The sequence below is a fragment of the Drosophila ficusphila genome, unplaced genomic scaffold (assembly GCF_018152265.1).
Source record: "Drosophila ficusphila isolate 14025-0441.05 unplaced genomic scaffold, ASM1815226v1 contig_791, whole genome shotgun sequence".
Classification (NCBI taxonomy): domain Eukaryota; kingdom Metazoa; phylum Arthropoda; class Insecta; order Diptera; family Drosophilidae; genus Drosophila; species Drosophila ficusphila.
Window position 1 is genome coordinate 25967924 of NW_025064737.1, and position 27890 is coordinate 25995813.

Here is a 27890-nt window from a genome sequence, read left to right on the forward strand (position 1 = left end):
TTATGGCTTAACTGGAAGCCCGAAATAGAAACGGGCACAGCAACAATCGCGGCGATCACGTGAAGAGATCGCGTGTTTTTAGGGGAAGAGGCAGGCGGCAGGCAGAAAAAGGCGGGCGGAGCGATCTCATAACAATTTCCAAAGGCAGGCAGACGACGCCGGCTCTTGATGATAACGATTCCCGCTGAAAAACAAACGTTTTCGAATCACATATACTCGTACAGTAGGGCTTCGCTGACTCAGAATGACTTAGAAACCGATAAGGCCTTTTGAAGTCTCAAACTGTCATGTTTTTTGAAAATAAGATTTAGTGACACAACTGTACAATGATGCATCATAAAATACTTCCGCACAATATATAATACAGAAGAATTATAATCGCAAAATATTTCAAATTACTATCTTAATTGGGAACCCATGACAACTCATTAATTTTTTTTGTTTTTAATTAATAATTCTTTACTAAAAATAAACATATCCTATCTGATAATCATTTGAGTCCTGTGTTACTTTGAAACATATAGAATATCGTTAAATGCGGTTTCATGCTTAGTTAGATCTTTAATTTGCTGTTTAGTTTCTCCAAGAAATTTTTCTTAAGAAGGTTCTACTGTGAACTGTTCTCATAGTAGAAAACAAAACCGGAGTGAACCCAAGGCGGCGTGCCTTTTCCTCTATCAACCGACGGTCAGGTCGATGGCGGCGGGGCATTATGAAATCCGGGACTTGCCTATAAATACCGCAGGTCTCGTGCTGACGACTATCAGTGCCGGAGGAAACGTGCCGGGCAGCGTACAGCCAGCTCGGGAATCATAAAACAAAACAAAGTCACGAAAATGAGGCTGCAGTTCTTGTTTTTCCTCGGCCTGAGTGCTCTAGTCAGTGGAGGAGGTAAGTGCCCGTAGACCTTGATAATCTGCCTCAAAAACTAACCCAACTGTACCCACAGAAACCTCGCACGATGCCGAGAGGCGAATGCATCCAGTGTTCTCCCTGATGCAATCCGCATCCGCAACTGGAGGTCGCTTCAAGCGGGCCATGCCCCAAATAGTTTTCGATCCAATAAGGACGGAGGAGCGCTACGCGGAGTACTGGCAGGGATTGGCCGCCCAGACTCTGGAGCAGCAGCTCGAAAGCAAGTCGCGGATAAACACACAGCTGGCCAAGAACGTGATGCTCTTCATTGGCGACGGCATGTCCATACCCACGATCACCGCGGGAAGAGTTTACCTGGGCGGCGAGGAGAAGCAGTTCGCCTTCGAGGAGTTCCCCTACGTGGGTCTCAGCAAGACCTACTGTGCCAACATGCAGGTGGCCGACTCCGCCTGCACGGCCACCGCCTACTTGGGCGGAGTCAAGGCCAACTACGGAACGATCGGAGTAAGTGCAGCGGTGCAGTTCAAGGATTGCGGTGCGCAGGCGCAGTCCGCTCACCATGTGGCCTCCATTGCGGCCTGGGCGCAGAAAAAGGGAATGGCCACCGGATTGGTGACCACCACCTCGGTGACCCACGCCTCGCCAGCTGGGGTGTACGCCCACCTGGCCAACCGGAACTGGGAGAACGATGCCGAGGTGGTGGGCGATAATGGAGATCCCACGCTCTGTCCGGATGCCGCTGCCCAGCTGATAAACAGCCCCGTGGGTCAGAAGCTAAACGTGATTATGGGCGGCGGTCGCGAGAACTTCCTGCCTAGTGGAGTGACCGATAGCAGTGGAGCACCTGGTCGCCGCCTGGACGGACGCAATCTCGTCGAGGAGTGGAAGGGTCAGCACACGAACAGTGCTCACTACGTGGAGAACCGCAGGGATCTGCTAAGTCTCACCAACCAGACCTCTCGAGTGCTGGGTTTGTTTGCCCCCTACCACATGGCCTACCATCTAGACGCCAATCCTAAAGAGCAACCCACTCTGGAGGAGATGGTCAAGGCCGCCATGGACATCCTGGAGCGCCAGAGTGCGGGGCGTGGCTACTTCCTGTTCGTGGAGGGCGGAAGAATCGACCATGGCCACCATGACACCTTGGCTCTGAGGGCCATCGATGAGACGGTGGAGTTCGACAAGGCGGTGAGATTCGCCAGGAGTCACACCAGCACGGATGATACCCTGATCGTGGTCAGCTCGGATCACTCGCACACCATGTCACTGGCGGGTTATTCCAGCAGGAAGAACGATATATTCGGGATCAACGATGGTCAGCTGGCGGAGGATGACCTTCCATATGCCACTCTGAGCTATGCCAACGGACCGGGGTACAAAAGTAACTTCCTGAGGGAAGGAGGCCTCGTGAGAAGGAAGAATCTGAGGGACATTAACATGAAGAACAAGGACTTCATGTTCCCCACCACAGTGCCCCTGCAATCGGAGACGCATGGCGGCGATGATGTGGCAGTCTTCGCCAGTGGACCGTATGCCCAGCTTTTCTCTGGCGTCTACGAACAGCACTTCATTCCCCACGCCCTCGGTTACGCCTCCTGCCTCTCCGATCGGAACATGTGCGTGGATGGGGGCTTGGCAAGGCGACCGCGTTGAAACTTGACAGGGGTCGAGGGTCAAGTGGAATTTATGAAGACTCAGGGACCACTGTATTATTCTCGCTTAAGAGAGAAGCCTTTAACTATACTACATTTATAAGGGGGGATACTAAAATAAACAAATTAAATTTAAAAACATTATTGAGCGTTCTTTGAAATCTCTGATTGGTGCACTGTTAATCAAATTAAAATCAAGAATTCCACCACAAATGTTTAGAGGTAATTCACTTTGGAATCTGATTAAAATTGGCAAAGTTAAGGCATCTGAAGGTTTAGAAGGGTCTCCTATTGCAATTTATGAGAAACTTAGAAGAGGCTGAAATTAACAGGGGTAATCAAATCGACAATCTTCGAATTGGAAAAGTAAAACGCAGATTTCTTAAGAATTGGATCGAAAACCGTTATGGATATGCCACTTTAAGATTAAGATTGTTAAAAATTATGGGATTTGTCTTAACACTTATTTTAACTTGCACTTTTAAAATTGATAACTTGATAATTTTTTTGATGCCTTGTCCGTTATCGATAAGTCGCTATCGATATTGCAGATGCCATAGCATCTCTTCTTGTTTTTTTTCGACCAACCGCGAACGGTCACACCATTAGCAGAGCACAACAAAATACGGATTTTTTTCTGCTAGTAAAGTGTCCAAAAATCTAGCGCAGAGGAGACCGTGCCCAATGTAAATGGTTAAATAAAGTGAGTAAGAATTGCCGACCGATGAACTCGCATTATTTGCGCAGTTAGCTGCGTTTAAAAGGTGTGCGTGCGTGTTGGAGTAAAGTGCGTTGGTGTGCGTGTGTGAGCAACCAGTTTCCTTGGATTCCATTTCTCAAATCTCCATGTGTGTATGTAACAAAAACAATAACAATTTGCCCAGGCAAATGCAAAACACTCGAAAAGTTGGCCAACTCGGGATGATCATTAGCCCGAAGCCCCTGAATTCCGCTTACGTTGGCCATTCGAGCAGCTTGATTTATTAATAATTATTGCCCATTTGCGGGGAACGTATACATATTTAGGTGACTTCAATTGTTCGTCGTCATTCACCTTGAATTCTGGGCAAGGTAAGCGTCCAAAAGTCGCTATGGATATCGTTGCGCTTCATTTACTATATTCTCTACAAGAAAGTTTATTGGTGTATATATAGACCATGTGCTTAGATTTTAGTAGTTCCAATAGTTACACGTCAACAAGACAATCAGTGGCTTATCGTCAAATAAGAAGGACCCCGAGATAAGCTAGCCACACAGAAAGAAAATTTTGATATGCAATGAAGAACGGATGAAAGCTTCTAAATGAGTATATATGTACATATATTCAAAAAGGCTGAGCGCGATTTTTCTCTGTGCAGACATTATGGCCCAAACAAATGGAATACATTGCTATACATATAGTGCCCTACTCTTCCCAATGACTAATAGCATCTAACATCATCTCGCAGGCTGCCAAAATGTATCTAATTAATTCTTAAACAACATAACAAACAATAGATGCAATGCAAGACCTTTAAACTGATTAATCGTCAATTTTGATCCACTCACACTTGTGCAACGCCGCCGTTTATTTTCTATTATTAATTGCTGCTCGCCAGCGATCAAAGTTTTTCGCCCTCTCTCTTGGTTTTTGGCTCAGTTTTGCTTTTGGCTCAGTTTTTGCTTTTGCCTGGTTTGTGCAACATCAGCGGGGATTCACAATCGACTAGGAGATCATCCATTCGCCAATACTCAAATTATATTACACAATTTTGACGCCGGGTCTGTCAGTCTCTTTATCTTTCCTCTTTATCGAGCACGTTCGATTGAACTTTGTTTTTACGTGGGGGAAAGTCGTTTCTGTTGTTTTGGGTTTTAGATTAGCTACCTTATAAATACGATCAGCTGTGACGGCATAGTATTCGAGTTTACTATATGCAAATGCTTTTAAATGTAGAAGTACACAACCATCAACAACATATAAACGTTACACACGTTTAATTCCCAATAAGATGTTGAGAGTTTAAAAAAGATCCACAGTAAACATTTTAGAATTAAATTAATATTTTTATTCAAGACGAGAATTAAATACTTTTGTCAAATGCAACCTAGCATTCGTTGAAATGCAACGATTTTATTTAATCAATATGGTCAATAAATGCTAAAACAAACAAACGATCTCCAGCAGAGTTTTGTTACTCAGCCAGAATGCCATAAACTAATCAATTGCAAGTGAACTCATCTAAAATTTAAACCATATTGTATTTTTAGAGATGTTTTCTCTTAGCAGAGTGACTCATGACCGAAATCTATTGAATGCGAATATTGTCTCTTTCTGACTAAAGCTAATTATTCTATCCGGCTGCACCTCAGCCCATCATGGGAATCGCTTCCAGCTGCGGCAGGTACGGAGGCAGGGTGTCTAGTCCGCCGGCCACTCGATCGAAGCTGAGGGCATGCCTCGGTGAGGTCATCAGCTGACGCACTCCGAAGGCCACGTCCTCGCAGCTGCTTCGTTCGCTCGGCTCCAGTTGCCAGCAATTGAGCAGTAGTTGGTAGAGATCCCCGTACACATAGGCCGGTTGTGCGGGACGCACTGCAGCCCGAATGGCCTCGAGAAGCTGCAGGTTGCTGCCCACCGCATTCGCATATGGTGTTCCGCCCAGGGAGCAGCATTCCCAGGCCACGCAGGCCAGTGACCAGACATCCGAGCGGGTGGAGTGGTGATGCTGATGCCGCAGGACCTCGGGAGCCAGCCATCTGCTTTGATCCGGATGTTGGCGACTGGTGTTCATGTACTGCAGCGGTCCAAAGACACTCAGTTTCAGTTTGGAATCACCCGTTACGAAAACACTGTGTGAGCAGAGCTGACGATGCACCACTTGGCAGCTGGACAGATATGACATGGCACTGGCCAGCTCGTAGATCCACTGCAGCACCAGCTGCTCGGAAAGCGATGTGAGGCGTTGTGAGGGTGCCATCAGGCGACTTTCCACCAATCTTCGCTTCAAACTCACTCGCTGCTGCTCGAAGATTAGGTAGAACCAATCCGGACTGGCTGACACTCCGTAGAAGTCCAGTAGGTGCTCTTGCCGTTTCAGATGTGACAACTGTCGGAGCTCTCTTAAAAACTGCGCTTGGGTAGACCCATTGAGATCATCCAGACAGAGCACGTGCAGCGTACAATCCCTCGTAAAGTCATTGGTCGAAACCTTTCCTGTTATAATCTCCCCAAAGCGTCCATCTCCGATCACATCATTTACATTTAGCCTCAGTGCGTTCCTTGGAATCCGTTCAAAACCCTCCACCAACTGCTGCAACTGATGCTTAAAGTTCTCAGGCGAGTGGGGCAGAGGTTCGTCCTCCACCAAATATCCGTTGTTTTCTCTCTCGATGATTGGCGTCTGCAGGGTCATCTCGTGGGTATTGCCTCCTGTGAGTCGGCGTCCGCGGCATGTCTTGTAGCGCAGATAGAAGTAGACAATTAAACTGAGCAGTAGGCAGGTGCCAAATATTACGCAGGTGACCGCTAAAGCCACTACCGAAGATTGACCCTTCTCGAAGGTGGCATAGCTGAAATCATCCAGCGAAGTTACATGCTGATCGTGTGTTCCACGGGTGTACAGGGTCTTAGTCACTCCCTCGAGGGTGCTAACCTGGAAATAAAAAAATGAAGGGTTAATCTGTTAATATTCCAACTAGCTGGTTATTCATTACAAAACTATTTTATAAATCCTTAAAAATTTCCTTGTTCTCTTCATATCAGTGCAAGCTTATATTCAAAAAAAAAATTGCTTAGATTATATTATTTACTCTTTTTTGCATTTCAAGCGGACGGATCTTATAAACGAAAACATTAAATATTTCGAGTAACAAATAGTAAGTTATAAAAGTGATTAAGTGTTGACCCCGAAAACAGGGCTTTACTTACCACTCCCAGACTGATGTGAACATGTGCATTTGGCTGATCGAGTGGCTTGTTGTTGAATCGTCCGTATCGCTTCCCATCGCCAACAACAAATTGCCGAGTCCGGTTGTCCTCCGCTCGATCGTAATCCAGCTCGGCGGCTATGTAGTAGGGCAGTCCGCCTTCCTTAGCCTGCTGCCAGCTTCCGAGGAGCTGTGAATCAAACGGCCGGATCAGGGCGTTGTCCACGTATTCCACTATGATAAGAAGTTTGCTCAGAGGTCCGTTGTCGTTTCGGATGGGCAATAGCTCTATGGTGACAGTGCGTTCGGTGCGACTTAGGATTTTGGGTTGCGCAGGAGCAGGACTCGGTTGACCCACCTAAAGTCAAAAATAGGATGAGTTGTAGTTAGGATAGGATATTATATAGGTTATATAAGAAATCACCTCTGTGTTGGCCTCTATTATAGCCTGACCGCACTCAGAATGTCCAGTTTGGGAATCCCGGCAAATGGCCCTGACGGAAATGTTATATAACGTAGCAGGCTGCAGGTCCGTAAGTTCAAACTGGGTTTCCGTGCTCTCGAGGCTAAACTCCGGTTGTGGAAAGGCGGGCAGCGAAGAGTAGGTCTTCAAAACCTGCGCCTTGATAAGGAAGTTTTCCAGTAATTGGTTCGGCAGCACTGCCTCTGCTCCGCCGGCCAGGAGGAGTTTCCTGGCCTCGTAGGCGTCCCACTGGAGGGTCAGGCTGTTCTCCGTCTTGTTTGACACCCTCAAGTGGTGGGGAGCCGGCTGCTTGGCCAGCGTGGTGGAGTAATAAGAGTTTACACCAATTCCTCCGCAATACTGCGCCTTGTTCGCCAAACAACGGGTGTTGCACAGTTGCTCGTCCTGCTGCTCTGCCGCCTCTACTACATTGGCACAGTAGCATTTTTCTCCGGCCAAAACCGCATAGATGTGTTCCTGATGCTCGCAGATTTCTATGCAGGTTTGTGGGGTTTTCGCATACACGGATTCACGAAGCAAATCCGTTCGCGCAGTGTAGCAACCAACGTAATAGTAGGCAGGCGATTCCTGGGAGGCAGGTGATCCTCCTGGAAGGAGCGAACACATGGCCACGAGGCAGCTGGAAAGCCAAAACGAAATTGGGCGGTGTCCGCTTGTAATACCGAATTCCATGGCTGGCAAATCTCAAATGAGCAGCTCCTGCACGCCGGATGGCTGAATATCCGTCTCTCGGATTTTAGGGGACCACCAATTAAACACTTTTTCACGGGCAGCCAATTTAGGCAAATTATAAACTTTTATTCTTTTTCCCCGCTCAACATTTTTCAGCGTTAGTTCGTTCTTCTTCTTGTTCCACTGCTGTTCTGTTATTGAGTGAGACTTAGTTGTTGTTGCTCTCGGCAACCGCGTTTCCAGTTGACTAATCGCTCTGCCGGCGTCGACGCAGGCCGCACAACTGTTGCTGTTACCTTCCAACACCTTTGTTTACATCGCCTGGTAACGGAGGTTGGCTAGGGAGCAAACGGGACAGCTGGTGTCTGCGGCGATCGGCGGGTCCCTAGTGGGACTGCTCACACACCTGCTGGACAAGCCTAGCTCCATACGGCACTGCCAGATGTGTTTTATTTTTAAATTTTAAATCTCTGATTCAGCCCGCCAAAGTCTTGTCGAAGAGGCATATGTTGTGTTTACCATAATTAAGTGGCAATGTGTTAATTGGACAGACGCGATTTTGCTAACGTTGCAGCTGCTGTAGCCCCAATTGCAATCCCCACTCTCTTCTCAGCTATTTTAACTTTGCCATGTGGCCATATGATGAGAGGCGATCAGAAAAGAGAGAGTGCCGCTCTCTTTCAACCATTCCATTGACTAGGAGGTGACTTGAGTGTTGTTGCTGCAGTTTGATTTGGTTGACAGTCGCGCTGGTCGTGTATTTAAATATATTTTTTCATTCCGCATCCGAATCAAATTCAATTACGGCCACCCGTAACTTTTATTTGGACTATATTATCGCGTGTTTGGCATAATTTCCCGATCTCACCTTGTTTCTGTTGTGGTATGCCCTCTTTGTTTTGGCTGCGCTTCCAATTAGAATTCAAGTCACTTGTTGGTCAAACTGCGTAGCGCGACAAAAGTTGTCGACGTCATCACGGCGCAGCTCAGCAAATTAATTTTAATGTACCTTTTACGTTTCAAACATTCAGTTGTTCAGAATTAACGCAACCCAAATTGGTAACCCTGTGAAGAGGTCAATTTATTTGGGCTTGAAAAAATCCTCAAGTCCGTTAAAAAAGTGACTCAAAAAGACCGGTACATTATTATTATTTATTTGTTATTAATTATATGTATCTGTTTTGTTGAACTGAAATTATAGAAACAGTTGCGCAAACAAGATAAAATAACAGTGTTTTTGTGATTTAATTCGACAAAAGTTTCTAAGTTGGAAAAGTATTGTACTATTAGATTCAATACGTTTTTTAAATTCAGCGTTAAACTGTAAACTACTGAATTTATTTTTGTATTCGCTTTCTGATAAATATCAATATTCAAACAAAACTTAACATTTTTATGAGAGCCATAAATAAGAAATTTCGAGACCCCAATAAAGCGCTTTTAATAGTTTTCCCCTCAGGTATTGATCACTAATAACATTATTATCTGCCCACGTACTAAGTACCTTCACACACAAAGGTACATAGTATACATGTGTACATATATCCCACGCACCTGAACAATCCGCTTACATGCCACCGCTGCTGACATCCTCTGGGATCGCGAAGCAGCGAATGTTTGGGTTTATTTTTGGCCACCTCTCATAATTGCAGGCCTTTCTGTCCGTCGCTCGTGTCTCGTGGCTGTGCCAAAATTAAATGAACTCGCAGAGGCTTGCGCAATTAACCGTTAGCCCAGAATCTTGCCTTTTCCCGCTATTCCCGGAAATGGAAAAATCACCGAAGAGCATAGTAAACATTTTTTCACTATTTTTTTGTTTTCAGTTGACAGGCCGAAATCCCATAGACAAACAAACCGGAAAGAAGTCCTCCATAGGAGTTCACACACTCGGAAACGCAGCGACACTAGGACAGCAGGATCGAAGGCAAGGATTGTAACCCAGATTCCAGAATGGGTGGCTCGTCAGTGCAGGTGATCAGCGCCTCCGAGGAGCACACGTTTGTGCTCAATGAGGATGCCTTGAGCGAAGTCCTTATGCGGGACGAGGTCAAGGATCGGTTCGTCTGCGTGGTTTCGGTGGCGGGAGCCTTCCGAAAGGGCAAGAGCTTCCTGCTCGACTTCTTTCTGCGCTATATGTACTCAAAGGTGGGTTCATGGTTTTATTTTTATTCAATACATTATATCACCTCTTCAATTCTTAGTATGTCCATCATGATGTGACGGATTGGCTGGGTGACGAATCAGAGCCCCTGGAAGGTTTCTCCTGGCGTGGCGGCTCCGAGCGAGACACCACCGGCATCCTCATGTGGTCCGACATATTCCTGCACGACTATCCCAACGGCGACAAGATAGCCATCATCCTGCTCGACACACAGGGCGCTTTCGACAGCCAGAGCACAGTGCGCGACTGCGCCACCGTTTTTGCGCTGAGCACGATGCTGTCCTCGGTGCAGATCTACAACTTGTCACAAAACATCCAGGAGGATGACCTGCAGCACTTGCAGCTCTTCACCGAGTACGGCCGCCTGGCGCTGGCCGACACCGGCAAGAAGCCCTTCCAGCGCCTCCAGTTTCTCGTTCGCGACTGGAGCTTTCCCTACGAGGCGGAGTACGGAGCCCTGGGCGGCGATAAGATACTGAAAAGACGGTTGGAGGTATCCGACAAACAGCACCCGGAACTGCAGTCCCTGCGTCGCCACATCTCGTCATGCTTCACAGAGGTGGCTTGCTTCCTCATGCCCCATCCGGGCCTCAATGTGGCCACCAATCCAAAGTTCGACGGCCGGCTGAAGGACATTACGCCCGAGTTCAAGAACAGCCTGCGCACCCTGGTGCCCATGCTGCTGGCTCCGGACAATCTGGTCTACAAGGAGATCAGTGGCCAGCGGGTGCGGGCCCGCGATCTCATTCAGTACTTCCAGTCGTACATGAACATCTACAAGGGTAACGAGCTTCCCGAGCCGAAGAGCATGCTAGTGGCCACCGCCGAGGCGAACCACCTGACCGCCGTGGCCGCCGCCAAGGAGCTGTACCAGCAGCTCATGGAGGAGGTGTGCGGTGGAACGCGGCCGTACTTAAGCACCGCCCACTTGGAGACGGAACACTTGAGGGTAAAGGACAAGGCGATGTTTCAGTTCGCCGCCAAGCGCAAAATGGGCGGCGAGGAGTTCACCGAGAAGTTCCGCCTGCAGCTGGACGAAGATCTCGAGGAAGTCTTTGTCAACTACCGAGCGCACAACGAGAGCAAGAACATCTTTAAGGCGGCCCGCACCCCGGCGGTGTACTTTGCCTGCGCCGTCATCATGTACATCCTTAGCGGCATCTTTGGCTTGGTGGGGCTCTACACGTTCGCCAACTTTTGCAATTTGGTTATGGGAGTCGCTCTGCTCACGCTGGCTTTGTGGGCCTACATTAGGTATGTTCTTATATGGCTACGTTAGACGATCACTAATCATTTAATTTCCTCTTTAGATATAGTGGCGAACTGAGCGACTTTGGTGGCAAGTTGGATGACTTTGCCACGCTCATGTGGGAGCGAGTAAGTAGCTAAGTTACTTATAAAATCTCATAGATATTTAACAAACGCTAAACTTGCAGTTCATGCGTCCCATCTACCACGGCTGCATGGAAAAAGGCATCCAGCATGTGGCCACCCATGCGACGGAAATGGCTGTCGGCGGCGCTGGAGGTGCGGCCGCCTACCGCTCCCAAAACTCGGTGAATGCGTCCAATGGCAAGGTGAAGCGCTCATGAGAATACGCCCAAGGAGCGCAGCACAAGACGCAGCAGCAGGTGCCGCCGCAGCCGCCGCGGGCATCTACCAGCACCACCAACAACAATAATAACAACAACAATAACAACAATGTGGCATATAAATCAAACAAGAGCAGCAACATTAACGAGGCCGACGGTTTCATCCACAACATCTGGCGTAAATTCGGCGGCGTTAACGAAGAAAAGGCCAAAGCCACCCTTAGTCCAGCGGCCCAATCCACAACCCAGGCGCCAAATAGTCGCAAAAAGCGCAAATCGAAGCGCAATTAAGTGTCCACGAACCAGTGGAGCACGGTTCGAGCCTCTCCAGGATCCATTTTCGATAGGACGACCCCTCTAATTTGTATAAATCTAAAACTTTCTATAGTGTGTGAGAGAACCAGAAACACAAAACGTCTAGCTATTAATTGCCCTAAAAGGAAGTTGTTTTTATATTGCATTAATTGAAGTGTAGATGGTCTATATTATTATATATACTTAAGAGTAAGTGCATCATTAGTAAGTGGCTCGTGTCTGTTGAGAAGTGAAATTTTAAATTGTTTTTTACTTACGATATGCGTCTGAAGCAGATATATGAAATTTAACGCTGTAATATAAAGAAATCGCTAACGAATTTAATTTGTTTAATTTTCCATCTAAGGCGTATAAACCCCCTTTCACCTTGCCTGTTCCATCTTATCTCATCTTTGGTATAGAATTCCATAAGCAATCTATGTATAAACAGAGTGCACATTGTTGTTGGCTGGTTTGCTAAGCGCCTCATTTTGCCACATTTTGTTATTTAAAATTAATTTCCAAAAAATAAACGAAAACGAAAAAAAAAACGAAGTCATTGCCAACCATTACAGTTGAACACAAATCGCAATGCTGGTATAGGTCATTAGTTTATCTTGTGCAGTAAAAGTATAGAAGTCTTGGTTTTGTTTCGATTAAACAATAAATGTATTTAATGATAACAGCTCACTAGCAGTTATGGCCATCGAGAAATAAAAGGAATGAAAATGCATTTTTCTCTGGCATCAATGGGGCTATCCTTCTACTTTTTTTCGCCGCAGCAATTTCCCTTAGCGTCGCCTCCTGCGGAGTCGCCACCCTTCTTGCAGCATCCTCCCGAGGAAGAGGCGTTCGAGGGATTGCATCCACATTTTCCAGGAGCCTGGCACTTGCAGCTCTCACAACACTTTTCCGGGGTGCATTTGCAATCTGAAAAAATCACAAGAAACACAGGAAAAAGGATTTTATTTTTCAGCTGCCACTATTTTCTTTGCCTGTTTTAATAATTGAAATGCACTAAAATGGACTTCGTTCCTATTTATCAAACTCACCTTTTCCACAACCAACACACGGCATTTTTATATAAATTTCTCTCGAAAGCTGTTGCACAACTAATTTAAAGCCAAATGGTAAACTGAATTTTTATAGACTGGCATTTGGGGTGGCAATTAACCCGGAATTTGACATTAGGGTCAGCGCATGCGTGTGAAAAAATTCGAAACTTTCCGAATTGGAACACTGGATCTTTAAAGCAACAGGTTTAAATAACCGCCCAATAAAAAATATTTCATTCGATTCAATTACATATCATTTAAACTTATTATTCTCATGATTTGTTTGGGTGTGATTTAGTTTTGTGTTTTTGTTTTTTTTGTTTGTTTTTCAACATTACATTGTGTGGATTTCGATCGCTTATGTTTGTGTGTGCTTAAAACTATCAATATACGCGACCTTTTTCGGCGCTGGCCAGTTACTTTATTTAATGTTATCATTTTTGTCCTGTCGTGTTTCACTTGGGACAACAACTCTCTACAATCCTTACGAGCTAAACATTACATCGTATCCTTGTCGGACGTGAACTAAAAACTGTTCGATTGGTTTGCGTAATGCGATTTACATTGAAAATGATTATGACATATTTTAACACATCCAATATTTAAAATGTTTCGTTAAGTTCTATTATTATAATATCTGTTCACTTCTAACGTATCGCTTTTGGTGCATGGGGGTTGTGGGGGGAGTGGCGGGAGAGGAAGGTAAGCAAATGTTCTTAGCATCGTTTCATAAATGATACTTAATGGATCTAATACAACATATATAGATATTAGCGTCTCGTAAGCCGTTTCACTGATCTTCAACTGCTCTCGTTCACACATTTATTTTGTAGTATTAATGATGCCTAGTTCCACCGCTTTTCTTGTGATTTTTTATTTGGCTTAACAAATTTCTCCATCGTGTGGCTTAAACGTTTCCTTTTAACTAACCAAATGAAAGGGGATCTCTTACGGGTTTCCTTCGCTGCGGGGATCTGCGTGCTCGGTAGTCTTAAATTAGTTACATGTATCTCTATATATATTGAATATATGTGTGTGGACCGGTCGGGTGTGTCTGCGTGTTGGGCTTGAATGTGTGTGTTACATTACTATTTGTTGTTAAGCTTAACTCTTAACTAAGTATCTATTAACCCCAAACCCGTTTCCACTTGCAGCACTGTCCACTGATTCCTCGCAATGGAAAATCGGAATGGGGCCAAATAGCTTGTGTTGCTCTGCCGTTAGTCTGTCGGATTTTGTGTGTTTCTGGGTTGTGGGTTCGCCCCCAAGCCAACCATTAGCACCAACCTTGGGTTGCTTACGTTTACCTAACATTGACCTTTGGCCACGAAATTCTTACAGGTTAGGAGCTCGGCCGTGGTCAGCCCCCGGCGGCCATTATCAGTCCAGTGGCTTGCCGAAAAACAAAATGCTGAGCAAATCGTTGAATGACAACTAAATCTGTGTTGGACTCGCCGCCTGGGACGTGGACGCAACGGATGCCGAGGGAGCGGGAGAGGGGTTTGCGGGGGCAGTGTCTCCACCGGAGGCCGCTGGCGGGGATTCGGTCGGTTGGCTTCCGTTCGTCTGGCTGGCCTTCGGCGACGGCTCCTCCGCCTCGGTCTCCGTGTCCATGTTGCACCGAGAGTCGCTCGCTTCGGCCATTGGCTCGGGCGGGGTGCAGGCTCCTTTGGGCCGGGACAACTTAACAGCTGCGGCCGCTGATGTGGAGGCCTCGCCACAGGGCTCTTCACTAGGTTCCTTGGTTGCCCCCGCACTGGGCACACTTGAATCCCGCTTCAGGATGGCGAAAATGCTCTGGATATACGATTCCATAGTGATCAGCGTGATGAGGCGCTTCTCACGCTCCTCGTTGATGCGATCCTGGGCGGTCTTCTTGTTCGTCGCCTTCTTATTGCGCTTAGGCGTCGGCTCCAGCTCATCCTCCAGTTCGGTCTCGTCATCGGACGAGGGTATCGACGTCTTCTCCATCTCATCCTCGCTGCCGGCGGGAGTGGGTGGTTTGGTGGTGTCCGTCACTGGTTCCGAGTTGCCGCTGGACTCCATGGAAACGTCTGCGGGCTTGTCGGCATCTCCTGACGAGGAGGCGTTCTCGCTCTCCGACTGCGCCTGTTGCCTTTCCTTTTCCTTCTGGGAGTCGCGTTTCAGCTTCTTGTTTGGGAAAGGATCTGCGAAAGAATGGGGATACCATTAGATGGGTGTTCTTTAGCAGAATAGGGTCAGCTTACCCCGCTCCGACTCTTTCCTGAATCTTTCGCTCTTGTTCTGAAGCGCTCTCAAAGACCCTCGCAGCTCCTTGCGCACCGAGGCCGGCACTCCAGTGGCCTGGGCAATAATCCGAATGGCAAACAGATCGCCGCACAACTCGTCGATGTCGTCTTTCGAGTGCATCCCGTAGTTAATCGTGTAGATCATTCTGGCCACTGGCAGCTGAGCGGCCACTTTGTGGTAGTACAGCTCCAGGAATTCGCGGACGCAGGCGTCCTTCAGCATGCTGCGCTCGTCCCGCAAAACATTGTGCAAGTACTCCACCAGCAGTTGGTTCTTCACCAGCAGCTCAACGTATCTTTAAAAAAAGGATATAAGTAATAAGAACTCTTTTGTGTTAACAGCATTTCAACTCACTTGTGCGTCAGTGCATTATTGTGTATTCCCACCCAGAATTTGGGCAAATAGTTGAAGTGCAGCGGCGTCGATTCGATGGCGACCAGGCATTGCAGCTTGACCAGCGTGTCGTTCAGCGTGCCCGTGTTGACGCACATGCGCATCATGACGTCGATGAAGTCGTGGTAGGGTCTGTAGAAGGACTCCACCTGAACATCGTAGTCCGCGTCTAGTCCGCGTGGCGTCAGCTCCGCCAGAGCGATGCACATCTGTACCATTGGACGCGGCGGACGGGGTGAGTTTTTGGCGCCCAAAGGCCACGGCGTGTGTTTGGCTCCACGACGCGGGAAGTAAGGTCCCAGGGGTCCGATTGCATTGGGCGCATTCGCCACGGAGAGATGGCAATTGATCAGGATGGGAGCCAGGATGCTGATGGTCTCCAAGCTGGTGTTCCGCACCAACTCCTTAAGCACTTCCAAGGCCATGCGGCTGATCTCGGGCGAGTTGAAGGTGTTCAGCAGCGTGGCCAGCCGCTTGACGGCATCCGGAAGTGCCTTGGCCAACGCCGAGTGCTGATGCTGCTGGCGCAGGAAGTGCTGCTGCTGGAATTGCATTTGCTGCAGCTGCTGCAGTTGCAGGTGTTGTTGCATCTGCTGCTGCAGCTGCTTCTCCTTTTGCTGCGGCGTCTGCGGTGTTTGCGTCTGGCTCTGCGACTGCTGCTGTTGCTTCTGCAACATCTGTTGCTGCTGCAGCTGCAACTGTTGCTCGATTTGCTGCTGTTGCTGCTGCTGCTTCTTTTGCGCCGGACTGTCGGTGCGCGTGCGAAACGTGGCCAAAAGAAGGAGCATTTCGCCAAGGAGGTCGAACAGATCCCCGGCTACATGGCAGGCGGTGGCCTCGTGGTGCATGGAATGTAGCGTGTGCAGCGCCTCGAAGCACATCTCGATGCCCCCGTTGAAGATCACCATTGTGCGGTCCTCCTCGTTATCCACTTTATATAACAAATAAATAATACAAATGTTCAGAGGAATTCTTAGATGAAATAGCAGTTAAACTCACCAAGTATCTTGAGAGCGCTGATCAGCGTGGACCACGATACCCGAGCATCCAGGCTGCTGGTGTAGGACACGATCACTGCCCGCCTGAACTGGGTGACATCGAGCTTCTCCTGCTCACTGGCGTCCGGATGGCGGGTGGCGAACAGCGCCATCAGTTTAAAGAGCTCGTCCACGGCGGCCGCGTACTGCGTGGGATGCGGGGTGATGTTCTTGAAGGCCCACTGCAGATTCTGGTGCTGGGACAACTGGCGGGTGAGGGCTCGGCTCTGCTCGCAGCACAGGCGGAGCAGTCCGTAGTAGGCGGGCAGCATGGAACGGTTGTAGGTGACGATCTCCGCGTCGTCATGGTCGGCCCTGTAGGGTAAGCCTTTGGTTATTACAGTTCGGAAAGTAATTAATTATGCATTACAATATGTAGTTAAATGCAATATTGCGCGTGATCTCCGGGCAGTTGGCCACCTGGGCTGCATTTTCGGGACAGTCGACCAGTGAGTGGTGCCAAAATGTTAACAGAGCGTGCTTGTTGTGATGGGCCGGAACACTGGGCTCCGAGAGGCGCGGATGAAACAGCTCCCACAGGGAGCGCATGAACGAACCTATCTGCAAGTGGCAATAAAACGGAGCCATTTAGTACGGAAAAAGTTGGAAAGTAATGAGAGTCTGCTGCTGCTAAACTTGCCATTAGTTTTTCAGTCTTTGAAACCATACAATAGCTGAGCAGGTTGAAGTAGGCAGTCAGCTTGGTGGTGCCGTGGGCCCCGATATCGGCATAGACCCGTGCAGGACGCAGCAGGCGCAACAGCAAAGTGATCACCTGGTGCAGCACAGCCTGGGCATCGCTGTTGATGTCGCTGTGGAAGCAAAGAAAATACTTTTGTAACGAATCATATATATTATACAAATCCTAACTCACCGATAGCTGTGCGGGTTGAGGGCCAGCAGCTTGTGCTGCGAGTGGGCGCGGAAGTTGGCCCGGAAAGGCTGCGAGGGCACCAAAGCCACCAGCAGGAAGGCGGCAGCTTTAAGAGAAACACAGTTTTAATCAGAGCCATCCTCCGGTGAAGAGGTGCCATCATCATACCATTCCTCACTCGGGTGTTGTCGTGGGCCAACAGGAATTGCTCGAGCCACTGCTCGGCGGACTGGAGGATCCAGGCGTGGGCGATTTTGTTCTTGGTGGCCTGCAACGAAAGCCAGTCGAGCACCGACTGCGGGCAGTACTCGGCCGCGTCCCACATGCGCGGCAGGATGAGCTGGGTGAAGCAGGGCAGGCCCACCGGGCCGCCCTGCGTCTCGGTGAGCAAGGTGAGCAGCTTGAAGAATGGCGCGCATAGCTCCGTGTGCTTGGTCACCGAGGCGAAGAGCATGCCGATGATCTGAGTGGCCAGGCGCTCGTCCCAGCGACAGAGGGCGTGGATTAAATGCTTGGTCTGGTGCGGATTAATGCCGTCCTTTATTTGTTGGTACAAAAATGGAAACCCCTACGAAATATAAGCGAAACACATTTAACAAAAAGCAGGGAACTTTGAACACAGCAAACACGATTGGTAACGGAAATTGTATGGCATTTTTATCGTGATTTTTGTCGGGGATTCGGTTTCGGAATAGTGCTGGAATAGTGAATTGTGATTGGTTGGTTGGTTGGTAGTGGATGTGCATGCTTGAATGGTTGATTGATGGATTTATTAAACGGAATAGACAGCGCTTTCCAGCTTTTTGAGTATAACCTTTCCGCCGGCGATAGCAGTAAAGTCTTTGGACGACAGTCGTAGCCGGAAATCGGGTCCGCGAGATCTCTCCACCAGGCTGGCGCACAGCGCAATCATTTTGTCCAGCGAGGCCGGTCGCATCTTCTCCACGGAAAGCGCCTCGTCCGAGGAGTTGTCTTCGTTGTCCGAGCTTATGTCGATCTGCTCGGAATAAACAAAACCTTAGGAATAGTTATCCCAATCATTAATTCCTTCCATATACTAACGCTGTCGGTTTGCTTGTGGCCGAGATAGAAGTCCACCAGGCTCTTAAGGATCCCAATGCGGAGCAAGTACATGGCTTCCTCATCTCCCATTCGCGAAAACTCGCACAGAAGGCCAAAGTACTCGGACAGGTGGCGCAGGTTCGCTCGGGCGCCTTGCTCCAGCAGCGAGATTAGCGAACCGATGAAACGCGTGACGCACGAGGCCTGGCCAATCTGCTCCTTGTCGTCCTCGTCCGTCTCCACGTCCAGATACAGATCCGCATGGGAGGCGCTGTCAGTGAAATAAATTCTTAACGGTTAAAAGAACATTTTTGCAGAACGACCTACCGCAATTGCTGAATGACGTGGATAACCAATCGCTGGAACATTTGGCGCACCATTTGGTTGGGGCACTGGATGAGAACCTGAAGAGGCCAGTAGGGCTCCAGCGACATGTGCGACAAGAACCACTCGCAGGCCTCCTGGCTGGCATTGAACTGCTTGGTCAGCAGTTCCACCCAGGGAACCATGGTGGGCTGAAATGTATGGAAATGTTACTGCCTTTCAAGGCTTTAATAAAGGTAGACTTACCTTTTCCTTGGCATGAATGAAGGTCTCAATGAAGAACGACACCGACAACTTGGCTGCCATGCAGGTGACGTCCGTCTCCGAAATCAACGACTGGGGTATGTGCCCACAAATCTGCCACATGAAGCTGCAAGCAAATTGGGTTTGTATTAAGTTAAACATGGGATAAGAAAGTCATAACTCACTTGAAATATGTATGTTCGAAGATGTTGCGATCCTGCAGGAACTGGCGGTTGTCCTGCCAGATCCAATCCTCCAGGTCCTTGTTCAGCAACGGACGAATTAGTTGCAGCTTCTGGGCAGCCTTCGACGTGGAAGGCTGCTGATCGTTGCTGGCTTTGTTGTGGCTATTGTTGCTTGGCTTATGATTATCACAATTGGCTGTTGGCTGCTTCTCCTCCTCCTTGCCATCGCTCGTCTTCTCCGCGGGCTTCTTATCTGCCTCAGATTTCGTTTCACTATCATTTAGTCGGGAATCCTTATTCTCTGGCTCCTTCTCATTGGCCTTCTCCTCCGTGACTTCTTCCTTTTTGGGAGTCTCCGCGGAATCTTTGTCAGCTTTTGTGGGCTGCTCATTAACCTTCTCCGGATCATCCACTTCAACATCCACCTCTGCCTTGCTTTCGCTGCTGCTGGTTTCCATTTTAGTGGGCTCTTCGGCCTCGGGTTTCTCCTCCACAGTTGGACTGGGCGTTGGTGTAACCAGCAGCTCGGAATGGCGGCGCTGCAAATGCTCAGGCAATCGGCGCTCGTAGAACAGCATGTAAGCGGAATTGGTCTTCTCGAAGCTAAAGTCCAGATACTTCTCCGTCACTGAGTCGTAGGTTTTGCTCTGCAGAGGCAACAACATAAGTATTTGTTGAATTTGAATGGGATCACGGTTAACTTACCGTCATCTCGCCGCCAAAACACTCCGCTGCTATCTGTGAAGGATCGAAGGGCTTAACCTCGGCGTCGTTGAAGAGGAACCAGCGTTCGTGGGGATGATAGCTGGTCTTCGTGCGCTCCTTAATGAAGCTGTAGTAGTGACCGCCATCCGCAGTGCCCGTGTGAACAGTAACGCCCACCAGTTCGTACCTATTGGAATAAAGAATTAATGAGTATAACTAGAAGGTATTGCAAGGGATATCTTACTCGTAACACTCCTCGATGTCGGCATCCAGCGTGGCCTCCGCCTTTTCGTTGTCGTTCTCATCTCCGCCTGCTTCGGCTCCTTCGTTCTCCCGCTGGCGCCTCTCACGTTCCTCCTTGTACTGCTGCGGCATTAGGGTCTTCTCCACGTAGTGGCACATGTTCAGGCGCAGCGGGAACGAGAAGTGCGTGTTCACCTTCTCCTTCAGCATGGTGACCATGTTGAAGGTGTAGCGCATTGTGTTGAAGCAGAGGATCTGGGGCAGCTTCTTGAAGCAGGCCCGCTTCTCCGCTCGCACCTTCTTGCCGCACTGCGAGCAGGTGTACATGTTGTCGCCCTCCAGAGTGTCCTTTACGGTGACCTCGTCCAGCGATTCCTGCAGGTTGCGCATATCCGCCACCTGGCAGCGAACCGTGTAAAAGTCCTCTGCAGTGCGGGAGACGTGACCGCAGTCCAGGGAGACGACGTTGTTGCTCAGGGATCCGCAGAAGAGCCTCTTCACCAGGTGCTTCAAGTCGGGCGTCATGTCCTCCAGCTTGGACACCAGGTCGATGAAGAACTCGGCCATGTCCTTTTGCTCGCCCGTGTTCAGGGGCTGGTGATCCATTTGGTAGACGCGGCAGAAGCTTCTCGGGTTGTAGGACTTCCTCTCCGACTCCAGCAGATAGGCGAACATACGCTGCAGTTCCAGGAGCGTGGGTCCGTGCTTGCGCGCGGCAGTGGGAGGAACCCTCAGCACGGCTGCCCTCGCCTGCGGCATCATGTACAAGTGCTGGACGCAGGAGGCCATGTAGCAGGTGGCTCCCAGGTTGGTCAGGCCCACGTAGCCGCACTCGGATCGACCCTCGTCCCGCGGCCAGTAGTCCCAGGGATACGGCTGCTTGGGTCCCGCCTTGTGCTGCGCCAGGAGGCGTCCGTGCAGATAGCCGTAGTTGGTGGCGCACCCGCGGCACAGCTCCACCAGCAGATCGTAGGCGGCCGCCCGGGAGGTGCCCGACTTGCACTTGGGCTTCTGGCGATCCGCCGGCGAGGGCATGTCGAACAGGAAGCCGATCAGCTGCTCAATGAAGGACAGGGCCTTCGGGGTGTACTTGAAGGTGGTGTCGTACTTGATCAGGTTGGACATGAGGTTCAGCAGACCCACCAGCCCGTCGTCCTGGTAGCCGTGGCGCAGCTCGAAGTAGTCCCGGGTAAGAATGCTCTGCGAGATGCTCTCGCACAGCATCTCGATGTCGATGTGCTCCTCGGCCACCATTTCCGGCGAGAGAGTGTCCACCAGTCTGGCCAGCAGCCAGAAGTAGTCGCGGCAAGCGGGACCGTACGGATCCTTGCCCTCCTCGGAGAGCAGGAACTGCGTGGGCTGGGTGCCGGAGCTCATCTGCTCCGCCAGGGGAAGCAGGGCGATCAGCTTGTGCAGCAGTGGCGCCAATAGGAGGCGATAGCTGTGTGCGTTTCCCAGGCAGATGCGGTACAAGCCAGCGCAGATTTCGCGGCGCACCGCCGGTTCCGGATCCTCCAGGATGAACTTCTGCAGCCAGCGGCAGTGATCCGTGTCCGACTGCGCCCAGAGAAGCCTCCTCGCTTCCGCCGAGGCGTGCACGAAGCTCACCAGGATGTTCATGGCGAACTGGATGAGCTGCGCTCGACCCCAGAATCCGGTGCGCAAGTGCTGGAACTGGTAGGGGAACACCAGTGGGTTGGCCGACGAGGCCTGGTGCTGCTGATGCACCTCGTCGTTGAGGATCGACGAGAGACGCGTCAGGCACTCCGGCACCTCCATCAACTGCAGCATAAAGGGATGCGGACGGGACATCAGCACATGCACATCCGGCGACTGCAGCTCCTCGAATCCCAGGAGCCACAGGATGCGCAGCAGACTCGCTAGGCAATCGTGGCGCCACTCGTTCAACGCCAGCTCCTTGGGATGCGCACTCTGCTGCAGTTGCCCGCCGCTGAAGATCTCGTAGAGGTGTCGCAGTCCGCCGCACTTGACGAACGCCTCGCTCCACTTGTTGTCGCCCCTCTCCATCACGGAAAGTTGAGGCGGCGGCGGAGGAGTCGGAGACGGGGGGCGTGGAACAGCCCACTGGACGCTCCTTTTCCTGGTCGAAGGCCTCGCTCTTTTTCTGCCGCTTGCTGTGCTGCTTCGGCTGGTTCTCCTTGTCGCCGCCGCTGCTGCTGCTGGCCTCCGTCTCCACGTCCTGCAGTCCGGAGGAGGGAGTGGGCGTCAGCGGGGCCTCCAGCTCGCACAGCTGCTCCTTGCTCTGCTTGACCTCCGGCGGCGGTGGTGGTGGCTGCTCGTTGCTATTGCGGCGCCTCCCCATCGAAGATTTCTTCACTCGGATCTGCTCCGGAGGATGGCCAATGGCCAGGCTGCCGTTGGACTCCCCTCGTCTGGAACTGGTCAGCGCCAGACTCTCCACGATGTGCAGCGAGTACATGAACTTCTGCAGATTGTTCGGATCGAGGAGGTCCCTGAACTTCTGCTTGATCTGCTTGCGCTTGGTGGCCAGCTGCTCCTCCTCCCCGCCAGCGTCCAGCTGCTCCAGTTCGCTAAGGTCGGAGACGAGGCTCTTGAAGGCGTCCAGTATGTGTGGATTGGTGGGCAGCATGGCAAGGATGTCCCACACGCGACGCGAGAGCAACTGCGCCTTGGTGTGGTGCTGGGGATTCACAGTCGCCGCCTGTGGTTGCATGTCTCCGAGAGTCTGCATCAGACAGAACAGCTTTTCGAAGTACTTGGGCTGCAGGAGGAGCACCGTGGGCAGGCACTCCTTTGGCGGCGGAGGAAGCATTGACGGGTGCTCCAAATTCGACTCCTTTCGCCTGGCGCCGCGTCCTCCCAGGGACACGTATACGATTTGGTTGTCCTTGAAGCCGGCATCCCCGAGACTTCGTTCGTCGTAGTCCGAGGTCAGCTCCTGTCCCTGTGTGATGATCCGCAGCGGTCCATCGCTGAGCAGCAGTCCGAGCACAGGTGCAGCCAGTCCCGTTTGCAGGCTCTCCCACCACTTGGACACCTCCGCCTTGAGGTCGGCGATCAGATCACAGGCGTGCATCTGCAGCAGACTCTTCTCCGACAGTCCCGCCTGCTGCAGCACAATCCGCAGTGGAGGACCCGCCCCCTCGTTCTTCAGGTTGCTGTGCGATCCGATCCCCTTGCCCTCGATGGCCCAGCGGCGCAGGTGGAATGCATACCGACGCCGGAAAGTGTCCAGGTGAGTGTTCAGCAACAGGAGGCCGCGCTGCACCCGCATTAAAGCAGTCTCGTCATCGATGCTGAAAGAGGGAAGGCATCATCATAAGTTCCAATAAGATTAAATTGTTTACTGCATTGTACTATATCGAAATATTATTGAGGAGTATCGGATTGTATAGGATATAACGACATACCTTTCCAGAGCCGTTGCCGCTTGAACCAAGTTCTCCATGCACTGGGAAACGAACTCCTTCTCCAGGCGCAGCTGCTGTCCCATGTAGTACATGTTGATGTACTGGATGGCCGCCAAGGAGACGTCGTTGCTCTGGGCGCGCAGTGCGATCTTCCACAGGTGGTACATGCCCACGGCACTGGCGCTGGCCGAGATCTGCTCGCTGTGCTTGTCGTACTCGGCCATCGCAATGCGGGCGAAGCTGCAGAGCTGCTGGAACAGGCCCAGCGCCACCATGGAGAACTCCTCGGGTCGCAGTTCGGGCAGCTTCTTTAGATACAAATGCTGCAGTGCCTCGATGCCAAGGGCATGCTGGTCGCCGCCCTTCGCCTGCGACTGCAGCCACGAGAAGTAGCAGTCGGCGCACTCCGGATCGTGGGCCAGCCACTCCCAGAGCGCGTCCAGCTGCTCTAGCGTTAGGCGGAAGCTCTTCGGCGATCCCACTGTCGAGAAGATCGAGGAGAGGAACTGCAGGCGAACAGAGACTTGTGTCTTGTGCGAGTAGAGCTGTCCGCCCAACTGCTGCTGCTGTTGCTCTCCGTTCTGAGTGATTAGTATCTCGGCATGGCGACGCGCATAGTGGCGAATGTTGTTGAAGAAGCACTGCATCATCCGGTGATTCCGCTCCGCCCACAGTGTCATCGAGTGCGTGTCTGAAGGACGAAATTGCTGGAAGGAGGCAAACAGCTTTGGCAGCAGTCGCAGACTGACAATTACGCTCCGATTGTTGGCCACATTGTAAAGGCAGCCTTCGATGAACTTGGTGCGCAGCTGGCGATCCATGCTGAAGCACAGAAGAGTGGCCAGCGCCTTCTCCGCCTCCAAGGCCAAGGATTCACCCAGTTGACCCTGAAACAAGAAGCATTTGTATAGAATTCCTATATAAAGGTCCCTTGATTTCGTCTTACAATTTTGTCATCCTGGAGCAGATCCCAAAGCAGAGTGTTTCCAGGCTGACAGACATCGTTCAGCTTGAAGGAGGGCTGCACGGGAGTACCACCAGATGTTGAGCTGCCCTGACTCGCCTTGGGGGAGTGGTGTTGCTTGCCGGCGGAAGCCACCTCCATTAGATCCAAATCAGAGTCGGATTTTGCCTTGGCCGCAGCAGCCACGGCAGCGGCGGCGGCGACACTAGCCTGTCGATTCATGGCCACCAGTGTTTGCTGGGCATTTCCTGTGGCCGCCGCAGCAGCGGCTACCGCAGCTGCAGCGGCAGCAACGTTGGACTCCCCTGACTTCTGAAGGGCCATCGCTGACTGGGCCACCATCATGGCGGCGGCAGCAGCGGCAAATGCTGGCGGAACATCCCGGCAGTTCGCGCGGGAGCTGACTAACTGTGCTAGCTCCTCCTCGCATGGCGACACGTCCTCGTCATCGAAGTCGGCCAGGTTCTTTTCCGATTTGTTGCTCATTGGGGAGGAGTAGCTGCCGTCGTTCTCAGCACCGCTGAGCAGCTCGCTTATGTTGGTCTCGATGGCCCGGATGTAGGGTCCCTCACCTTGCAGATGCTTCAGCACGGCGGCGGGCACCAATTGGCTTGTGGCTCCATCGCTGCACTCGTCGCTGTCGGCCAAGAGTTCGCCCTCGCCATCTCCATCGCCGTCCGCATCCGCCTCGTCACTGCTGGGCACATCCTCGCCTCCCTCCCAAATCTCGACCATCTCTTGGGGAATAACGATCTGTTTGTTGGCCTTTTGGCGGCGTCGCTTGTTGGTCGTCTTCTTTCGGCTGCGGTGGAGCTGAAGCTCAAGTGCGGCTCGCGACTGCAGCTCCTCCTCGCTGCTCGTGTTGTCGATAATGTTCACAATCCGATTGTTTCTGGGGGAATCAAGGAAAGGACATCAACACACATACCAGAATAAACAAACTTTATGCTTACACAATGTCCACTTTGGCCATATCCTCTGGACTGATCTGCTTGCCCTTCTCGGTGGTCGGGTCGCAGATGTGCCGCCTGTGGCGCGCCTGCTTGCACGGCGTTACTCCATCAATTGGACTCTTGTTGCCACCGCCTCCACCGCTGGCGATGCTGCTGTCGTCGGCGCCCACGTGGTCGTCCTCCGTGTTGCTGCCCTCAATGCTGCCGCTGTCGGAGCTCGAAGCAGTCACATTGGATCCCAGCAGGTGGTCCTGCATCAGGTTCATCTGGCTGCGCGAGCAGTCTCGCGTCCACAGCAGCTTTGTGAGAGCCGACGCTATGTAGATGCTCTGCTCGGTGTGCTCCTTGGGATCCATGCGGCAGAGCAGTGAGTAGAGGTGCATGGACGGACGCGGTGTGAGGTTCTTGACCAGCGACGGCAGAATGTCGAAGATTGTCTTGGAGCAGTGCTTCAACTGAGTGGCCTGCCAAATGAGTTTGATGTCCTCCTCGGAGATCTGGTTCTCCACCGCCAGAAAGTTGAGCAACACGTGCGCCTGCTTCACAATCTCCACGTGCAGATTCGGACCGAAAAGATGCTGCACAATATGGTTATCGGTCAACCAGTTGGCAATGCGCTGTCCAAACAGTTCTACTTCGTTAACTGTCTCCGTTGTGCAGATCTCGTTGAACAGGTTGATGTGTGCGTTGATCTGGGCCATGCCTAAAAGGATTGACATTTATTATATTAAAATCAAATTTCAAATACCGTATCATCATATGAAATGTTGAGAGATAATTTGGAAACTATATATATAAAGTGACATTTTGAATACAAGCATCATCTCAATTTTAATGACTCATGACATAAAGCAGTGCGTTGTATAACTTCATACATAAAATAAATAAGATCGCAAATTATTCGCACAAGGTTGTTTCATGCAAACACTATTAGAACCTCAATTGGAACATATATGCTCTAAGGCTTCCTAGCAGACATACCTGCCAGTCGCATGGTCAGCGTGGTCGATGTGAAGTACTTGAAGGCCAGGGCCAGTCCTTCGGTGTCGAAGTTGACGGCCACGTCCAGCGGGTCCCGCATGGAGGACCACACGAAGTCGGCCATGGCGCGAGTGGCGGCGGATCGAAGACTCTGGTCCGACAGCTTGCACATGTACTGCAGGATGCGGCTGCGCAGCGGCACAAAGAGCTGCGTGTTGCAATGGTAGTTCAGCCAGAGCTTCACGTTCGAGACTGCGGCGGTCATCGAGTGCGCGGTGGACACCGGCAGGTCGGGGTGCTCGAAGCACAGCGACATGGCCCCGAAACCACCCGAGTTGCAGAAGAGGCTCACGTTGCGGAGCAGGTAGATGGGCAGGTCGTTGTCGTGCAGGTCGCAGATGAGAGCCAGGTGATGGGCCTCCTCCGCCTGCAGATCGTCCAGGCGCGAGTGCATGCCATGCTTGTGGGCGATATACAGCGGGAAGTTGAGCAGGAACACTTTGGAGACGAGCACCAGGAGCTTCTCCACTTCAGGCAGGATCCAGGGCTCCTCGGTGTACTGCAGGTGGGATTTGTGCTGGGATGGGGCTGCCGCTGTCGACGTCGGAGGCGGAGGAGTGCAGGGACCAACTGGCGGCTTCTTTGTTGGACCATCGCCTGATCCCTTCGCATCTTCATTCGAGGATCCGGACGGTTCTTCTTTTTCAGCTCCTCGGGCGGTGAAGAAGACTCCTTGTTCTCCGCCTGAGCCGCCGCCTCGTCGCGCTGCTGTTGGGCCTGGGCCTGGGCCACTACCTGGGCGGCGCTTGCGGTGAGCCTTTTGTAGTTGTCGATCAGGTGGTCGATGTGCTTTAGGTGCTGCACCGTAAGGCAGATCAGTGACTGCACCACCAGGTTAAAGCGGTCGTAGTTCTTGGTGTCCCGGTAAAGGCACATGCACTGGCGCTGCGGCCACGACTGGATGTAGTTGAAGGTGGTCTCGATCTCGCTTTTCAGCAGCAGCTGGAACTTGAGATCGGAGCTAGCCACGCGCACCTCATCTGTAAATAAAAAGGAGACAATTGGTAAACGGCGGCGGGGGGCAGGGGCTCCTTTTTTTTCATCACTTACACAGCTCCAGGAGATTCTGGAAGTCGGCGCAGACCTCGCACATGGTGCTCCGCTAGGTCCACTGACTCGTCGGACTGATTAGGGGGCTTCCAGGGGTTAGGGCCGCCTTACCAGCGGCGACTCCTGTGCGTCTAGGAGTCGTCTGGGATTCGCTGGACTCGGAGTCTCGCTTTCGGTCTCGGCCTCTGTCTCGATTGCGGGCACTTGCTCTCGGTTTTCGTGGTTCGCTCGGCTCGCTCCCGGCGGTCGTGCAATGCCATTTAGGATGGCGCCCTCGCCTCTCAACACGGAACACAGTTTTTCGGCAACAAAAAAATGATAATTCTACACTCGAACATATATATATGGTTGGAATATATATGTATATATATACAATTACAATCGAAGCAAGAGCCAGAGTTGGAGCGAAGAGGCAGGGGCAGGGTTGTCAGGCTGTGTGCGCAAAATGTTTTCCGTCT

The 27890-nt window shown here is 51.1% G+C and overlaps 5 protein-coding genes across 7 annotated transcripts; 2 read left to right on the forward strand and 3 right to left on the reverse strand.

Moving 5' to 3' along the window:
* Window positions 1–739: 739 nt before the first annotated feature.
* On the forward strand, window positions 740–2672 carry LOC108099663 (alkaline phosphatase). Its single transcript, XM_017203298.2, has 2 exons — window positions 740–891; window positions 950–2672. Exons 1-2 carry the CDS (start codon window positions 837–839, stop codon window positions 2527–2529), a joined length of 1635 nt encoding a protein of 544 aa, XP_017058787.1. The 5' UTR covers window positions 740–836; the 3' UTR covers window positions 2530–2672.
* Window positions 2673–3112: 440 nt separating this feature from the next.
* Window positions 3113–12373, forward strand: LOC108099323 (atlastin). Of its 3 annotated transcripts, none has more exons than XM_017202756.2 (5): window positions 3113–3231; window positions 9417–9738; window positions 9795–11008; window positions 11065–11131; window positions 11191–12373. In XM_017202756.2, exons 2-5 carry the CDS (start codon window positions 9544–9546, stop codon window positions 11344–11346), a joined length of 1632 nt encoding a protein of 543 aa, XP_017058245.1. In that variant the 5' UTR covers window positions 3113–3231; window positions 9417–9543; the 3' UTR covers window positions 11347–12373. The 3 variants fall into 3 exon arrangements, with proteins under 3 accessions (XP_017058245.1, XP_017058246.1, XP_017058247.1); XM_017202757.2 differs by lacking the exon at window positions 3113–3231 and adding an exon at window positions 8317–8476; XM_017202758.2 differs by lacking the exon at window positions 3113–3231 and adding an exon at window positions 8534–8730.
* On the reverse strand, window positions 4554–7864 carry LOC108099321 (putative tyrosine-protein kinase Wsck). The gene is made up of 3 exons (XM_017202753.1): window positions 6862–7864; window positions 6439–6795; window positions 4554–6163 (listed from the first exon to the last, which is right to left on the reverse strand). The coding sequence occupies exons 1-3, from the start codon at window positions 7591–7593 to the stop codon at window positions 4877–4879; spliced, it is 2376 nt and encodes a 791-aa protein (XP_017058242.1). The 5' UTR covers window positions 7594–7864; the 3' UTR covers window positions 4554–4876.
* Window positions 12286–12827, reverse strand: LOC108099324 (keratin, ultra high-sulfur matrix protein). The gene is made up of 2 exons (XM_017202759.2): window positions 12693–12827; window positions 12286–12570 (listed from the first exon to the last, which is right to left on the reverse strand). The coding sequence occupies exons 1-2, from the start codon at window positions 12715–12717 to the stop codon at window positions 12404–12406; spliced, it is 192 nt and encodes a 63-aa protein (XP_017058248.1). The 5' UTR covers window positions 12718–12827; the 3' UTR covers window positions 12286–12403.
* Window positions 12828–12931: 104 nt separating this feature from the next.
* On the reverse strand, window positions 12932–27864 carry LOC108099320 (ubiquitin carboxyl-terminal hydrolase puf). The gene is given in 22 exon segments (XM_017202752.2): window positions 12932–14863; window positions 14924–15261; window positions 15321–16290; window positions 16359–16711; window positions 16767–16957; window positions 17037–17208; window positions 17271–17376; window positions 17439–17838; window positions 18085–18267; window positions 18333–18603; window positions 18660–18847; window positions 18903–19026; window positions 19085–19731; window positions 19790–19976; window positions 20034–22102; window positions 22104–23310; window positions 23425–24311; window positions 24371–25280; window positions 25342–26044; window positions 26323–27030; window positions 27033–27362; window positions 27433–27864. Coding segments are annotated over 22 exon segments (11721 nt in total). The 5' UTR covers window positions 27476–27864; the 3' UTR covers window positions 12932–14129.
* Between the last annotated feature and the right edge of the window lie 26 nt (window positions 27865–27890).

Excerpts from the sequence above, each read along its gene's own strand:
- LOC108099321 (XM_017202753.1), bottom strand. The coding sequence starts at position 7,593 with ATGGAATTCGGTATTACAAGCGGACACCGCCCAATTTCGTTTTGGCTT. Across the intron at positions 6,796-6,861 it reads TAATAGAGGCCAACACAGAG|GTGGGTCAACCGAGTCCTGC; the intron begins GTGATTTCTTAT and ends TTTTGACTTTAG. Across the intron at positions 6,164-6,438 it reads TTCACATCAGTCTGGGAGTG|GTTAGCACCCTCGAGGGAGT; the intron begins GTAAGTAAAGCC and ends TTTTATTTCCAG.
- LOC108099323 (XM_017202756.2), top strand. The coding sequence starts at position 9,544 with ATGGGTGGCTCGTCAGTGCAGGTGATCAGCGCCTCCGAGGAGCACACG. Across the intron at positions 9,739-9,794 it reads TGCGCTATATGTACTCAAAG|TATGTCCATCATGATGTGAC; the intron begins GTGGGTTCATGG and ends TTCAATTCTTAG. Across the intron at positions 11,132-11,190 it reads CCACGCTCATGTGGGAGCGA|TTCATGCGTCCCATCTACCA; the intron begins GTAAGTAGCTAA and ends CTAAACTTGCAG.
- LOC108099663 (XM_017203298.2), top strand. The coding sequence starts at position 837 with ATGAGGCTGCAGTTCTTGTTTTTCCTCGGCCTGAGTGCTCTAGTCAGT. Across the intron at positions 892-949 it reads TGCTCTAGTCAGTGGAGGAG|AAACCTCGCACGATGCCGAG; the intron begins GTAAGTGCCCGT and ends CTGTACCCACAG.
- LOC108099324 (XM_017202759.2), bottom strand. The coding sequence starts at position 12,717 with ATGCCGTGTGTTGGTTGTGGAAAAG. Across the intron at positions 12,571-12,692 it reads GTGTGTTGGTTGTGGAAAAG|ATTGCAAATGCACCCCGGAA; the intron begins GTGAGTTTGATA and ends TGATTTTTTCAG.